At 40.3% G+C, this 17047-nt stretch overlaps 1 protein-coding gene across 1 annotated transcript in view; it reads left to right on the plus strand.

Moving 5' to 3' along the window:
* LOC124716783 (luciferin sulfotransferase-like) overlaps positions 1-14471 on the plus strand; it is a 61409-nt gene extending 46938 nt beyond the window's left edge. Inside the window, exons 5-6 of the mRNA XM_047243330.1 lie at positions 3569-3663; positions 14160-14471. Of these exons, the coding sequence (XP_047099286.1) occupies positions 3569-3663; positions 14160-14471 (407 nt within the window). The remainder of the gene's footprint in view (positions 1-3568; positions 3664-14159) is intronic.
* The last annotated feature ends 2576 nt before the right edge of the window (positions 14472-17047 follow it).

Here is a 17047-nt window from a genome sequence, read left to right on the forward strand (position 1 = left end):
CGCGATGTCGCCAAACACGGATGCAACCATCGTGATGCTGTTAACAGAACCTGGAGTCACCCGAAAAAAATGACGTTTTGCCATTCGTGCACCCAGGTTCATCGTTGAGTACACCATCGCAGGCGCTCCTGTCTGTGATGCAGCCCCAAGGGTAACCGCAACCATGGTCTCCGAGCTGATAGTCCATGCTGCTGCAAACGTTGTCGAACTCTTCATGCAGATGGTTGTTTTCTTGTAAACGTCCCCATCCGTTGACTCTGCGATCGAGACGTGGCTGCACGATCCGTTAGAGCTATGCAGATAAGATGTCTGTCATCTCGACTGCTAGCTATACGACGCCGTCGGGATCCAGCAAGGCGTTCCGTATTACCCTCCTGAACCCACCGATTCCATATTCTGCTAACGGTCATTGGATCTCGACAAACGCGAGCAGCAATGTCGCGATACGATAAACCGAAATCGCGATAGGCTACAATCCGACCTTTATCAAAGTCGGAAACGTGATGGTACGCATTTCTCCTCCTTACACGAGGCTTCACAACAACGTTTCACCAGGCAACGCCGGTCAACTGCTGTTTGTGTATGAGACATCGGTTGGAAACTTTCCTGATGTCAGCACGTTGTAGGTGTCGCCAGCGGCGCCAACCTTGTGTGAATGCTCTGAAAAGCTAATCGTTTGCATGTCACAGCATTTTCTTCCTGTCGGTTAAATTTCGCGACTGTAGCACGTCATGTTGGTGGTGTAGCAATTTTAATGGCCAGTAGTGTAGGTGGTGCCGACTGCAGCGCCATATTCTGCCTGTTCACATAGCTCTGTATTTGAATACGCGTGCGAATACCAGTATCTTTGGCGCTTCAGTGCAGATACCATAAAAAGAAACATGGTTACAAGAGGCATATACCGAACCATAAATTAAACTTCAATCGTTTATCAATACAGCTACAGAAAGGACAAGCAAGTTGCTACATGAACATCGCAGGATCAACACAGTGAAATGTAGATTGCCCGAAGCTATTTATATAATAAGAATATAATAATTCCAATACCAAGGAAGGCAGGTGTTGACAGATGTGAAAATTACCGAACTATCAGTTTAATAAGTCACAGCTGCAAAATACTAACGCCCAGCTGCAAAATACTAACGCGAATTCTTTACAGACGAATGGAAAAACTGGTAGAAGCCAACGTCGGGGAAGATCAGGTAGGATTCCGTAGAAATGTTGGAACACGTGAGGCAATACTGACCTTACGACTTATCTTAGAAGAAAGATTAAGGAAAGGCAAACCTACGTTTCCAGCATTTGTAGACTTAGAGAAATCTTTTGACAATGTTGACTGGAATACTCTCTTTCAAATTCTAAAGGTGGCAGGGATAAAATACAGGGAGCGAAAGGCTCTTTACAATTCGTACAAAAATCAGATGGCAGTTATAAGAGTCGAGGAGCATGAAAGGGAAGCAGTGGTGGGAAGGGAGTGAGACAGGGTTGTAGCCTCTCCCCGATGTTATTCAATCTGTATATTGAGCAAGCAGTAAAGGAAACAAAAGAAAAATTCGGAGTAGGTATCAAGATCCATGGAGAAGAAATAAAAACTTTGAGGTTCGCCGATGACATTGTAATTCTGTCAGAGACAGCAAAGGACTTGGAAGAGCAATTGAACGGAATGGACAGTGTCTTGAAGGGAGGATATAAGATGAACATCAACAAAAGCAAAACGAGGATCATGGAATGTAGTCGAATTAAGTCGGGTGATGCTGAGGGAATTAGTTTAGGAAATGAGACACTTAAAGTAGTAAAGAAGTTTTGCTATTTGGGGAACGAAATAACTGATGATGGTCGAAGTAGAGAGGATATAAAATGTAGACTGGCAATGGCAAGAAAAGCGTTTCTGAAGAAGAGGAATTTGTCAATATCGAGTATTGATTTAAGTGTCAGGAAGCCGTTTCTGAAAGTATTTGTATGGAGTGTAGCCATGTATGGAAGTGAAACATGGACGATAAATAGTTTGGACAAGAAGAGAATAGAAGCTTTCGATATAAGGTGCTACAGAAGAATGTTGAAGATTAGATGGGTAGATCACGTAACTAATGAGGAGGTATTGAATGGAATAGGGGAGAAGAGGAGTTTGTGGTCCAACTTGACAAGACGAAGGCACCGGTTGGTAGGGCATGTTCTGAGGCATCAAGGGATCACAAATTTAGCATTGGAGGGCAGCGTTGAGGGTAAAAATCGTATAGGGAGACCAAGAGATGAATACACTAAGCAGATTCAGAAGGATGTAGGTTGCAGTAAGTACTGGGAGATGAAGAAGCTTGCACAGGATAGAGTACCATGGAGAGCTGCATCAAACCAATCTCAAGACTGAAGACCACAACAACAACAACAAGAATATTCCAATGCGCTCTCTTCGAGTCAACACTTTAAATATCTAGGTAGCCAAATTAGAGGCGACAACAGCCTGACAAGAGAAATTGCAGCTCGTATAGACAATTCTGCCTCAGTTTTTGGCAAACAGAATCACCGAGTATGGAAAACACATGATCTCAGACTACAAACTAAAATTGCGGTTTTCAAAGCAATAATATTACCAACTTAACTCAACGCCTCGGAAACCTGGTTTTGTTATAAAGCTGACATTAGGAGACTAGACACATTTCATCTTCGCTGTCTGAGATCAATTATCCGCATGGAATGGGAAGACCGTGTTCGAAACACGGAGATTTTGCTTCGCGCGAAACTGCCTGGCACTGGAGCTCTCTAAATGAAACAGCAACTGAGATGGAGTGGCCATATCATACTCATGGACGACAGTAGACTTCTCAAAGCGGTGTTCTACTCAGTGGCCAACAACTGCGATATGAAGACACCGTCAAACGTCACCTCACAGCCTGTGGCATTCCCAGCAAACTGGAAAACCACTGCAGATACACGTCTGGGACATGTTTCATTAGATTCATCAGACCTATAACAACAAAATGAATGGAAACTGTGCTTTACTGTAACCTGGTACAGTTTTGCGAGAGCTTCATATTAGCGCAGTTGTTAAATTTCAGGCAAAATCTTTTATAAGCCGTAACTCCGTAACTACACATTTGCAGACCTATGTTTATATGAACTTTTTTCTTTAGTTTTACTTGTAGAATAACATATTAAAATATTGCATGTCTTCGTGACTCACCCTCTATATATGTTTTCTGTTGTATCAGACATGTCCGTAAGATCAGGCCCCATACGTTTATTGAAATTTCAGAATGTCTGACACTATCCAAAATAAGTTGCATCGCAATATTTTTGATGCTCATTGTGGGTTTTAGCCAAACAAAAATTCCACCAATAAGCCTGTATAACGCAGCTGATTTTTCCATTTCACACCCAGTGAACAATCTTTAACCTGTAAACAAAAATCTCACTGTAACGATAATTTATCCTGTTTACACCAAAGCAACGACATAGGATGAGTTGCACCAGTCTCTTGTTGCGTTGTGACGACCGACACATATTTTGTATGTAATTTAATAAGATCATGCAACAATGTGCCTTATTTTATAGTGTGATTCTCTACTTTCAGCCATGTACTGCCCTTTCTGGAGTCACGTCCTCGACTTCTGGAACATCAGAAATGAGCCCAATGTCCTGTTCTACAGCTATGAAGACATGAAGTCGGTATGTATATATTGCGAAGCACATATAAACTCTAAGACAAAACCGAGGGAGGTGACGCAGTGGTTAGCACACTGGACTCGCACTCGGGAGGACGATGGTTCAATCCCGCGTCCGGCCATCCTGATTTAGGTTTTCCGTGATTTCCCTAAATCGCTTCAGGCAAATGCCGGGATGGTTCCTTTGAAAGGGCATGGCCAGCTTCCTTCCCCGTCCTTCCCTAATCCGATGAGACAGATGACCTCCCTGTATGGTCTCCTCCCCCAAACAACCCAACCGAACCTCTAAGACAAAAAAAACCATACATCATGAAGGAATTGTCCGAACTCGTCAGAAATCGGTAGGTGTGATGCACATGGACAGTCGTTATCTCAAGTATCCGAGCGACCTGAATTGCATTTCGCCTGATTCGCATACAACCCTCATAACGCAGCTGTGTAGCAGGTCCTCTAATCGCTCCTCGGTACAGTCGTTTGACTATTGAAAATGGTTCCAACAAATCACCACTAGAAAACACTGCTCTGTATCGCAATAACTCAAGATGTAAAGTAATACCACGATACGACAAATGTCAGGGAACACCTTATCACAGATAAGACTGTCCTTAAGGCTTGTAAGCTCACATTTATTACAATAAATGACATACCTGAAATGTTACTGCTCTCATCATTACGTCAGATAAGTAATGCACGTAGTAAGTTCGTCCTATTCATGATTTCCTCATCAAAGTAACATACCGTACTTATTATTTAACACACGATGACATTAAAAATTTAAGTTAGTCACGAGCTGCTAGTTGAGAATATGTATGAACTTCAAATGACACGACGAACCGTCTCCTTCTGCATATGAATTCAAACCCATGTCATGCAGACTAAGCAATGACTGACGGAAACTAACAGTCATTCCTGATTAGGCATACAGAGAGTGATATACCTCAATTTAGACAGTATCAGTTAGGAAATATCATTTTTAAATTACATAACGTAAACATTTTTAAAGGACGCGAATTCCTACTCAGCATCTATTGTCCCTGTTAACGAACTATGAGAGATGTTAAATATTGCTTCTTCACAAGTAACTTACTTGAAATGCCGTGAGGTAAACCTGTGTGTTGGGCAGGGATCGAACCCAGAACCTAATCGGATTGTTATCGAAGCACAATCAACTGTGACATATCAGATTTTCTCGGCAGTAGCAAGATGTTTTAACTGAAATGACGAGACGAAACATTAATTTTTTCCTTCCCAGAACTCCAACCAAGCCCTATCGGTGTTATATTCTAGAGAAAACAAACGCTGAATATGGGTTTGTTACACCAGCAGCGACATGTGAGCATGTTTGAACTAGAAATAATATGACGAAGAGTTCAGTGCTGACTGGTAATCGAACCACACAAATATCGCTGTTGACTACACACAAATAGACGTCAGCTACCTAATTTTTCTCCACCAGCAGCACGTAATAACATCCTTGAACTTACAGTGATCTCGCAAATAGTTCTGTGTCTCACTGGGAGTCAAAAACGTCAGATATCGTTAGTGTTGACAACGAATGAAAATACATTAAAAATCAAAATTATTGTCCATCAGAAGATAGGTGTTCTCATGCTAGAGCTTGATAATACATAATGAAAACTTTAGTGCCGGGCCAGGATTCGAACCCATTCACGCGCAATATGTGGAGATGTTCAGGAATCTGCAGTTTTGAACAAACAACAAATTGTAGTCGAGCTGTATTGTCACGAAGAGATCAAATTCCGCGTTAAGGGCGGTCTGAGTTGCATTCCCCGTTCAGAACCAATTTTATCGACATACAGAAGCTCAAATAAAAGATGGAATAAGTGTCCTGTGACTCTACATAGCGTTTGTTTCGTCACTAAAAATAAATAACTAATATAAGAAAGATTACCGCTGATAGAGTTTCTACGTGACGCGACTCCTGACTTGATTGTGGTTCAACCTAACGTCTACTTGGTAGAGAAGGAATATCATGTTTAACGTGAATTTCAGACTACAATGCCATCATAACTTCTTCACTTGGCGCAGCCAGAAGAGAATAGAATCCGTCTCTCCCTATCAAAAATCATTGGCAGAAGTTGAAATCGTGCCCATACCTTGAGTATATGAATCTATCAGCAATCCAACAGACCACTAAATCCTCTTCTCTGCTACTCATTTTTCTATTGCAATACCGTTGCGCCACACTGGATGAGAATTATGACACACAGGCCCCCTGTAGTGGTTTGCAGCATGTTCAGAACATTCATTTACTTGGTTGACCGAATCGCCATGAACTAGCTGCCTCGACTACCCAGTGCATACATTCGACTCTATTTTGTAATCACCGAAATAAAATCACGTAACTGCCACCTACAAAGAACTGCGATCAGTGTTGGAAGCAGAAATTTAAATAGGAAGTGTTCCTTTCCACTTGAGCTACTCTATTGCGCTATCTGTTTGTTGAAAATGTCGTGCAGTGCAAAAGAAAAGCTGCAACTGTCTGTCTCTCAGAAGTCTACATCTGGCCTTGTGCATTATCTCACAACACTGTGGAATGCAGAAGTTCTGGAGGAATTGTTGTTGACTTCTGGAGCAGCTGTAGCTACGGTCCAGTTATTAGTGTAACGGTAAGTGCAGTGCACCGTAGACAAAACGTCGCGAGTTTGAATACATTCACTGCTACATTTTTCAAACGCAATTCTGCTGTCTGCTGAAGTTATCAATCTAATGGAACTTTGAACGTAATTCCCTTCACTTCTCAACCCAAAATAGTCGCATGTGGAAAGAGGGCCAATTACTGCGCATTTTCAGGTTTAATAGACAGCCAGGCAGTAGATGCATCTCAAAGCTTTTGTATTATGTATGGGGAGAGCACAACGTGCCAAATACGTCAGAAAAGTATTTTCTACATTAGCTGTCGTGTGGTAGTGGCATTTTATTCTTCTTCGAACCTTGTTTGACAGCTTTAACTCAGAACAAGTTTTCTACATGTAATCAATAAACTGCATGTGCAGTGTCAGACTGGTAATAGATAACATCAGAGAATTCGCATATAATGTTGATGATTAATTTCTCTCTCATGTCTACTATTGTTTAAACAACACTGAAAGAAACCCTACGAAAATTGTGCACTGTATTATAAGAAATGAAATAAAACTACCCACGATAACCTTACGACGAAAGTCTGTTTTAATAAAGCTGAGTATCTGTACACAAGCATGCCTCTATCGGACCAAATTAGTAAAATACTCCTCACTTAGATTTCGATTGGGTCTGTGTTTAATTGGTATGCTGTGTCATACTCAAGAGGTATGCAAATGTAGCATTTCATAAATAAAGTTATGTATTCCTAGAAACCCAAAATTTGCTTGCAACGGAAAGAGGCATTACCTGTTGTGCAACATTGTAAGTTTTTCACCATTGCACTACGAGCCGAAAGTATTTTCTTGCGTTTTCCTTATCGATGTCTGATCTGACTCCTTGTAACTCTTTCACAGAAGGGATAAAAACGTTGCAGACAGCGTTACTGGAACCGCGAACCAGAACAGGCGCTTTTTTTCAGGTTACCACAGAGCTAGCGAAAAGGTATGTGTGTGGGATTCCTATTACAAGGCCAATAGTGGATATAACTCGTAAATTGCTATTTAATGGTCAAGATTAGTTGCGATTTCCACGTGCAACGACTTTCCTGGGCTGAAAACCGTAAATTTACTATCTTTTGTTACACCTCAAGCGATAATAACTCAGATTATTCAATGGAAATGACAGGACAAATCAAGCAAACTTTGAGGCTTAATTCCGTGCACACCAGGAAGTAACTCGTCGATCACAGAGTTGCCAAACATACCTTGCCTTGTTGCCAAATCTCAGTTACAGTATCAGGAGGAAGAAGAGGAACCAATGTGTTCCTACAGAGGGCTGGGAAGTGACCATAGCTGGCACGACCTGGAATACGTAATGTGTCTGATTCGCATTTCTGTAACTAGGTTTAGGGATTGGAGCGTAGTTACTAATAATACTCAGAACTGACTGCAAACTAAGCATCATAAATCACTAACTCTCATACTTGTTTTTATATTTCTTTCGTAAGTGTACTCAAAACTAAGAAACTCATTCGTGCAAGGCCGATAGTCGAGCACAACAAATAAATAAAATGTTTGTGTGTGTGTGTGTGTGTGTGTGTGTGTGTGTGTGAGAGAGAGAGAGAGAGAGAGAGAGAGAGAGAGAGAGAGGGAGAGAGAGAGAGAGAGAGAGAGAGAGAGCCATAATCCGTAGGTAATGGTCATCCACTACAGTAGTAGCCCTTGGGCGGCCTGAAAGATGCATGTCTCCTGTCTCTCTCTATCTCCATCATGTCCGAACAACATCGCATCGCTTTGGTTCACTCCGAGACGCCTGGACACTTCCCTTGGCCGGCCGCTGTGGCCGAGCGATTGTAGGCGTTTCAGTCCGAAACCGCGATGCTGCTGCGGTCGCAGGTTCGAATCCTGCCTCGGGCATGGATATGTGTGATGTCCTTAGGTTAGTCAGGTTTACGTAGTTCTAAGTCTAGGGGATTGATGACCTCAATTGTTAAGTCCCATAGTGGTTAGAGCCACTCGAACCATTTGAAGGCATTGAGGAGTGCGACAATATGGACCAACAGCGCCTTCTTGAACTTGTGGATAGTAGGTCACAACGAATACAGGCATCTATCTACATCTACATCTACATGGATACTCTGCAAATCACATTCAAGTGCCTGGCAGAGGGTTCATCAAACCACTTTCACAATTCTCTATTATTCCAATATCGTATAGCGCGCGGAAAGAATGAACACCTATATCTTTCCGTACGAGCTCTGATTTCCCTTATTTTATCGTGGTGATAGTTCCTCCCTATGTGGGTCGGTGTCAACAAAATATTTTCGCATTCGGAGGAGAAAGTTGGTGATTGGAATTTGGTGAAAAGATTCCGTCGCAACGAAAAACGCCTTTCTTTTAATGATGTCCGGCCCACATCCTGTGTCATTTCTGTGACACTCTCTCCCATATAACAAAACGTGCTGCCTTTATCTGAACTTTATAGATGTACTCCGTCAGTCCTATCTGGTAAGGATCCCACACCGCGCAGCAGTATTCTAAAAGAGGACGGACAAGCGTAGTGTAGGCAGTCTCCCTATTAGGTCTGTTACATTTTCTAAGTGTCCTACCAATAAAAAGCAGTCTTTGGTTAGCCTTCCCCACAACATTTTCTATGTGTTCATTCAAATTTAAGTTGTTCGTTATTGTAATTCCTAGGTATTTAGTTGGATTTACGGCCTTTAGATTTGACAGATTTATCGTGTAACCGAAGTTTAACGGATTCGTTTTAGCACTCGTGTGAATGACTTCACACTTTTCGTTTATTTAGAATCAATTGCCAATTTTGGCACCATTCAGATATCTTTTCTAAATCGTTTTAAAGTTTGTTTTGATTTTCTGATGACTGCATTAGTCGATAAACGACCGCGTCATCTGCAAACAAACGAAGACAGCTGCTCAGATTGTCTCCCGAATCGTTTATATAGATAAAGAACAGCAAAGGGCCTATAACACTACCTTGGGGAACGCCAGAAATCACTTCTATTTTACTTGATGACTTTCCGTCAATTACTAGGAACTGTGACCTCTCTGACATGAAATCCCAAATGCAGTCACATAACTGAGACGATATTCCATAAGCAGGCAATTTCACTACGAACCGCTTGTGTGGTACCGTGTCGAAAGCCTTCCGGAAATCCAGAAATACGGAATCGATCTGAAATCCCTTGTCAATAGCACTCAACACTTGTGAATAAAGAGCTAGTTGTGTTTCACAGGAACGATATATTCTAAACCCGTGTTGACTGTGTGTCAATAGACCGTTTTCTTCGAGGTAATTTATAATGTTCGAACACAATATATGTTCTAAAATCCTGCTGCATATCGACGTTAACGATATGGGCCTGTAATTTAGTGGATCACACCTACTACCTTTCTTGAATATTGGTGTGACCTGTGCAACTTTCAAGTCTTTGGGTACGGATCTTTCGTCGATGGAACGGTTGTATATGATTGTTACGTATGGAGCTAATGCATCAGCATACTCCGAAAGGAACCTAATTGGTATACAGTCTAGACCAGAAGACTTGCTTATATTAAATGATTTAAGTTGCTTCACTACTCCGAGGATATTTACTTCTACGTTACTCATGTTGTCGGCTGCTCTCGATCCGAATTCTGGAATATTTACTTCGTCTTCTTTTGTGAAGGCATTTCGGAAGGCTGTGTTTAGTAACTCTGCTTTGGCAGCACTGTCTTCGGTAGTATCTCCATTGCTATCGGGCAGAGAAGGCACTGATTGTTTCTTGCCGCTAACATACTTTACGTACGACCAGAATCTCTTTAGATTTTCTGCCAGGTTTCGAGACAAAGTTTCGTTGTGGAAACTGTTATAGGCATCTCGCATTGACGTCTGCTATAAATTTCGAGCTTCTGTAAAATATCGCCAATCTTAGGGATTTTGCGTCTGTTAATTTGGCATATTTGTTTCGTTGTTTCTGCAACAGTGTTCTAACCCGTTTTGTGTACCAAGGAGGATCAGCTCCCTCGTTTGTTAATTTATTTGGTATAAATCTCTGAGTTGCTGCCGATACTATTTCTTTGAATTTAAGCCACATCTGGTCTACAATTATATTATTAATTTGGAATGAGTGGAGATTGCCTCTCAGGAAGGGGTCAAGTGAATTTTTAACTGCTTTTTTGAATAGGTATATTTTTCGCTTATTTTTAGGGGATTTGGGGATTACAGTATTCAATCTCGCTACGACAACCCTGTGTTCACTAATCCCTGAATCGGTTTTGATGCTCGTTATTTACTCAGGATTATTTGTTCCTAAGAGGTCAAGTGTCTTTTCACAACCGTTTACTATTCGCGTGGGCTCATGAACTAACTGCTCGAAATAATTTTCAGAGAATGCGTTTAGCACAATTTCGGATGATATTTTACTCGTACCTCCGGAATTGAACATGTATTTTCGTCAACATATCGAGGATAAATTAAAGTCACCATCAAATGGTTCAAATGGCTCTGAGCACTACGCGACTTAACTTCTGAGGTCATCAGTCGCCTATAACATAGAACCAATTAAACCTAACTAACCTAAGGACATCACACACATCCATGCCCGAGGCAGGATTCGAACCTGCAACCGTAGCGGTTGCTCGGGTCCAGGCGGAACCACCTAGAACCGCACGGCCACTCCGGCCGGCAAAGACACCACCAACTTTCATCGTATGAGTCGGGTACGTGTTTGAAATCAAACTCAAGTTTTCTTTGAACCTTTCAGCAACTGTATCATCAGAACTGGGAGGTCGGTAAAAGGATCCAATTATTATTTTATTCCGGTTGCCAACAATGACGTCTGCCCATACTAACTCACAGGAACCATCTACTTCAATTTCGCGACAAGTTAAACTACTTCTGACAGCAACAAACACGCCACCACCAACTGTGTTTAACCTATTCTTTGGGAACACCGTTAGGTTCCTCGCAAAAATTTCGGCTGAGCTTATCTCCGGCTTTAGCCAGCTTTCAGTGCCTATAACGATTTGAGCATCAGTGCTTTCTGTTAGCGCTTGGAGCTCTGGTACTTTCCCAACACAGCTACGATAATTCACAACTGTTATACCAATGGTTCTTGTATCTACGTTCTTCCCGTGTTCAGCCTGCACCCTTTGTGACTGAAGCCCTTATTGTGTTTTCCCGAGTCTCTCTAACATGCGTCGATGCAAGAGGACTTGCTACTGGGTATTAGAGGTGCGGTGTGTACAGCAATCTAGACCACCACCTCTGAAGATCTCGCTGTATGGTGGTAAAACATTCAATGTGTGGTTTTCATGAGCAACAAAAAAGGCGGAAATGGTGTTTATGTTGATCTCTATTCCAATTTTCTATACAGGTTCCGGAACTGTCGGAACCGAGGTGATGCAGAACTTTTTTTGATGTGTGTATTTTTCTCCTTTTTCCTTCTTTTTGTTCTTCTCCTTTTCCATCTCATATTTTCATTTGTTCCATTGTGGAGATATAGTTTGCAAACTTTTGCCTATATTTAGCATCTTTTGTCAGTAGCTGTGTCTGGTTCGTGAGGTATACTCTGTAGCCCAGATAGGAGTGCTCATCTTGGTCACTAGTTAGATAATGTTGTCCAGGTGTTTCTCTTGCTTGTGGAATAATAGTTTTCGTCTGATTTCGGTGAAATCATTAACAAGCCCCAGTGTCAGGCACTAAGAGGGAGGCACTGCACAAAATAGTGAATTTTACTTTTGAAATTTCGATATACTACGTTCCAGAAAGTGGCGAGGAACGTACGTCTTGTAAAATTATCATGACCACACAGAACTTTATGAACTCTCATATTTTCCATGCACTACTCGTGAAAGGAACAGGAAAGGGGAAAAACATAGTTATGTCCATCTACGCTTCAGGAGCGTAGAGGTTGTAGTATCACCATCAGCTGCTCAGAGGTGCTGCAGTTTGCAATTATCAGTCGCTTTCAAGGGCACAAAAAGCATTTCTTGTGGGACGATTTGCTCTCAAGGACAGAGATGTCAACTATGTGAAATACATGTATTTGAAACACAAATACAAAATGCAAAATAGCAAACTTTATATTGTAATTGAAATACTTTTTTTGCAAAAAAGTTTTCTTTTTCATATGAATTACTTAAAATAGAGATATTTTGTATTTGTAGAGTGCGAAATGCTAGTCTTCAATTTTTTTATTTCATACTTCGAAGTTTTCATTCATTTAATGAGCAATTTGTTTAAACAAAAATGGTTCCACGACAGATACAGATGGCGCAATATGCACCGAAGGTGTACCTGTCAAGTGAATATAACCGTGACACTAATGATTAGAAATGGCAATAAGGCTTGAGTAGACATTATATGTCTATCATTATTGTTTGTTTAGTGTAAAATGTACCGAAATCAACCGATAACGCCAAAAGAATTGAATGAAGGAGGGAATGAGGTCGCACGCATTACATTTGGAAGTCTTTAGAGCTATTTATAACGCCTGATCTCAAAGTAATTCATACAAAAAAGTTTATAGTGCAACCATGTCAAAATATCAAGCACTTTGGAATCTGTGTTCAAGTTTATCTAAAGCCTATGAAACTTATTTAGGATCACCTGAAAAGTCCTCTTTGTATACATGTCTAACATGTGGAATTCATACTATAATTTTGTTCAAGATCTACTCACAGTCAAGGCTACTCTAAATGAAACTTTAAGGAAACTCTGATTAGCAGCTTTTAAAGAAATTGAAATACAATTTATTAACAAATACATAAATAGTTCAAATTCTATTGCTAATGGCATCGGAATAAGGGACTAAGATACCTACTCAGGATGTCTTTTGCCTGAGCTAATGAGAATGGAAAGAATGCTAAGCAGCTTGCAACAGGATAGACCTATACATTGTGGTGTGGTTGTAGAAGTTATTAAAGGAAGTCTTAATCGGCGTTTTGAGATATTCTGTAAATTGATGGAACAAAACGCAAAGGATGGCACATTAGCATCTGTAGCTTATTCTTTTTTCGAATGAAAGTGGGTATCTGAGGCGAGCAGAGTATACTTTAAGGAACTATTTATTTCACAAGTGCAGAAGATCAAACAAGAAGAAGAAGATGGGAAGAACTTGCAAAAACTTAAAAGAAAAACGTTTGATCCTTATTATATGTTTGTTGAGGACTCTGAGTCTTCTGTAGACCAGTGATAGTGGCAACACTACAATAGATCTGGAAACAATGCAATATTTCAAAGATAATGACAATAGTCTAGACACCTTGAAGAGATACCCAACTGTGTTACCAATTTCTGCTCCTGTTGAACCGTTACTTTCGTTTGATGGAATAGTAATAAGGCCACATAAACAGGACTTGAAATCTGAAACATTTGAGCTATTGTTGGTGTTACAATCAGTGAATTAAATGGCATGTTACTTTTTCACTAACTAGAGGTATTTTATTTGAATAAAGGTATCTTCGAAAATGTGTATTTTCCGTTTTGTATTTAAATACTTTTACTTAAAATTATTTTGAATTTACATTTGAAACAGAAAAAAGGATTTGTATTTTAAATTTAAAAACTTTTAATAAACTATTTTGTACGTCTCTGCTCACAGGAATGGGGTCACATAGGCACCCAATATTGCAGTCTCATAAAGTACATTACACGAATTGCTATCAGTCACATATTGCTGCTATCAGTCACTCATTGCTGCTATTCCAGTAACGACACTTCTTTGGACACTGACTTTGTAGTTCCCGCTACTGGTTTTTATTCCATGCCAAACTCTAAACAACTTTGACTTCAGTTACGGATTACACTTTCGTATCGGGACTCAACAGAAAAAATGTGTGCACAGCTGTCAAACAGATGCTTTCTCTTTAACCGTTTGAATTTCAGCAGCCCTTTCACATCTCTTTGCAGGATCTGACGTCTGTGATCCTCAGACTGGGCGCGTTCCTGGGGAAACCAGTGCCAGAGGAACAGCTACCCCGCATGCTGGACCACCTGAGCGTGGAGAAGATGCGCGCCAACCCCAACGCCAACTACCAGCCAATGGTGGAGCACCTGCGCAAGGAGGCCGGGCTGGTGCCGGCCGCCTCTCTAGGGAAGCACTTCATCCGCTCTGGCATCCTGGGCGGTGGCCTCACCGGCTTCTCCGACGATATGCTCCAGAAGATCGACGACTGGACAGAGCAGTGCCTGCAGGACTCGGACTATACCGGCCCCAGCTGAGGGCGCCCCTTTCTATCCCACACCTGTAAAATACTAATAAATACGTTTCACTCACCTTTACAGTGTCTTGAGTGTTTCATTTGAAAGACTTTTGGGGGTGGAGGGGAGAACCTTCTACTTTTGTGTTTGACCTATGTTATTCTGGTTTGACTATGGCGAATGAGGGGATGGAAATCTGGCATTTGCCTTATGGCTAGGAGAAATCTCTGTTAATACCATGGCTGCGACTGACTGAGCACTGAAAGAATTTTGTGCCTTTTCTATAAAAGCACAGACTGCCTCATTTGTTGTTGACTAGACACTTGGTTTCGAGCTGAAGCTAGCATATCATCACCACGATATCGACGAGTGCTTTGATCTTATCTTCCAGTTCTATGCCAAGCACCTTGTCGTCTTCTGTTCTATTGCCTGCTGTGTACCTGGCCACACATGGCCACTTCTGCCTCTGGCCCGAGACCAGCGACGAGTGGGTAATCTTTCCCTAGCTGCTCCTCCACCAGACAACAGGCACTGAGCAGTGTAAGTGCTCCACTGCTTTGTCAACAGTACAGCCACTGCCTTCATGAACTCAAGGTCTTAGCATTGCTTTGATAGCGTCACACTTTCAGTGGGCAGTGAGGAGGGAGATTCATATGCAGATGGAACTCAAAGTCGTTTCATGTTATTGAATTATCTGATACAAAATACAAAATTAACCAAACTCAACGGTTTTGCATTCCCAGTGTTTTGAAATGCTGATGAATGATTAAACATTGGAAATTAACAACATAAACATGCTATGAAAGACATTACAAAAAAATTGTTCAAACGGCTCTGAGCACTATGGGACTTAACTGCTGAGGTCATCAGTCCCCTAGAACTTAGAATTACTTAAACCTAGCTAACCTAAGGACGTCACACACATCCATGCCTGAGGCAGGATTCGAACCTGCGACCGTAGCGGTCGCGCAGTTCCAGACTGTAGCGCCTAGAACCGCTCGGCCACTCCGGCCGACAAAGACATTACAACCCGTGGTCTGTTTGTCGTATGTAGAATACAAGTATATTATTTTAGCACACTACTTCGTACTTAGTATTCTTGTTACTATACGATTTAATATTGCAGACATATACATACATTCACGCATACGTTAAAAATAAATGGTAAAATTCAAATGATAAAATATGGTATACAACTTATAGAACAGTGGTTAACAATTGTATACCGTCAGGTAAAAGACCAGATAGTCAAAAACGCAGTTTTTCAGGAAAGGATAATAAACCATTTTTTCGTATTGTTATATGACAAACTGATTGAAAATGACTAGCAACTTACTAACAGGATTCGTTTTATCTTTGTAATGCATGTACTCTCCGTATTTCAGATAAGCTGTACTGAACAACAACCGACTTCTGGATAGTATTTTAATGTAGACAAAAATCAAAAGACACATGACATGAACAGAGTCGCAACTGTCTTGAGCTAATAGAGAGTAACAGCAAGGACAAGATGCATCATGATTCCGTCAGTAAGCTACACTTCAGATCAGTAATGGTACCTATGTACTGATACAAATAAATACTTAAACCTTTCTTTGAACTTCTGTGTGGTAAATGGAGATTGAAAGGACAGCAAAAAATGGTCAACATGTGTGAAAAAAATTAAATTAATGAAAAAATGGAAGTAAATGTAGATAGATGAAAAATGAGGATGACAAGGAATAGATAACAATTTGAAATTTTTACATGTGTTAAATGGACAACATACAGCAGACAGCAAAGAAATGTACTAAATGTTGTGTACTGAAGGACATTGCAGAATATGAGATAAAGTTAGATAAAGCTACATTGATTTGTAAAAAATGTATAAACGAGGATCAGCTTAGTAGATATTATTCAAACAAAAACAGTAACAAGAGTAACATATTGAATAGTACCGATGATATTTAAAAAATTGCATTAAATGTGATACAGTAAAAAGTGTAACAGAATATGGGAAGCAATTAGGTAAATCTAGATCAATTTCCAAAAAGTGCTTAAATGATGATCATATGAGTAGATATTATATTAAAGTGACTAACACTCAAAATAGTATGGAAAACATGCAGAAGGATATAGACAACAAACAAGATAATAACCCATAGAATAGTATGGACAACAGCAGTAATACTGAAAGGTCGAAAATATGTAATTGATTTAATATTATAAACAATTTAGATTGTTTTGCAAAAAATCATGGAAACATAGTATCAATTTGCAGTGACTGTAAAAAATTAAGAAAGTCCGCAAATAAAAATAAATATTACTCAACCCAAAACTGATTTTATAACTTACTGAAAACTGTAGTAATAAATGGAAGAAGACAGAAACACAACAATTATAGATCTGTTTTACAAGAATAAAATGCATTACCAGGATACAAGGAAAAATTAAATAGTTTGTTAGATGAAAAATACCAAGTAGAGTGTTTGGATTTAATTGTACTTAAAATGGTTGTGTGAAAATTACTGTTTACGATAAAGAATAAGGTGCATTTGTAGGATTAAAAGAGTTAACAAAATGTAGTACAGAGAAATATATACAAAAGGTTTTTAAGG

The sequence above is a fragment of the Schistocerca piceifrons genome, chromosome 9, assembly GCF_021461385.2.
Source record: "Schistocerca piceifrons isolate TAMUIC-IGC-003096 chromosome 9, iqSchPice1.1, whole genome shotgun sequence".
Classification (NCBI taxonomy): Eukaryota; Metazoa; Arthropoda; class Insecta; order Orthoptera; family Acrididae; genus Schistocerca; species Schistocerca piceifrons.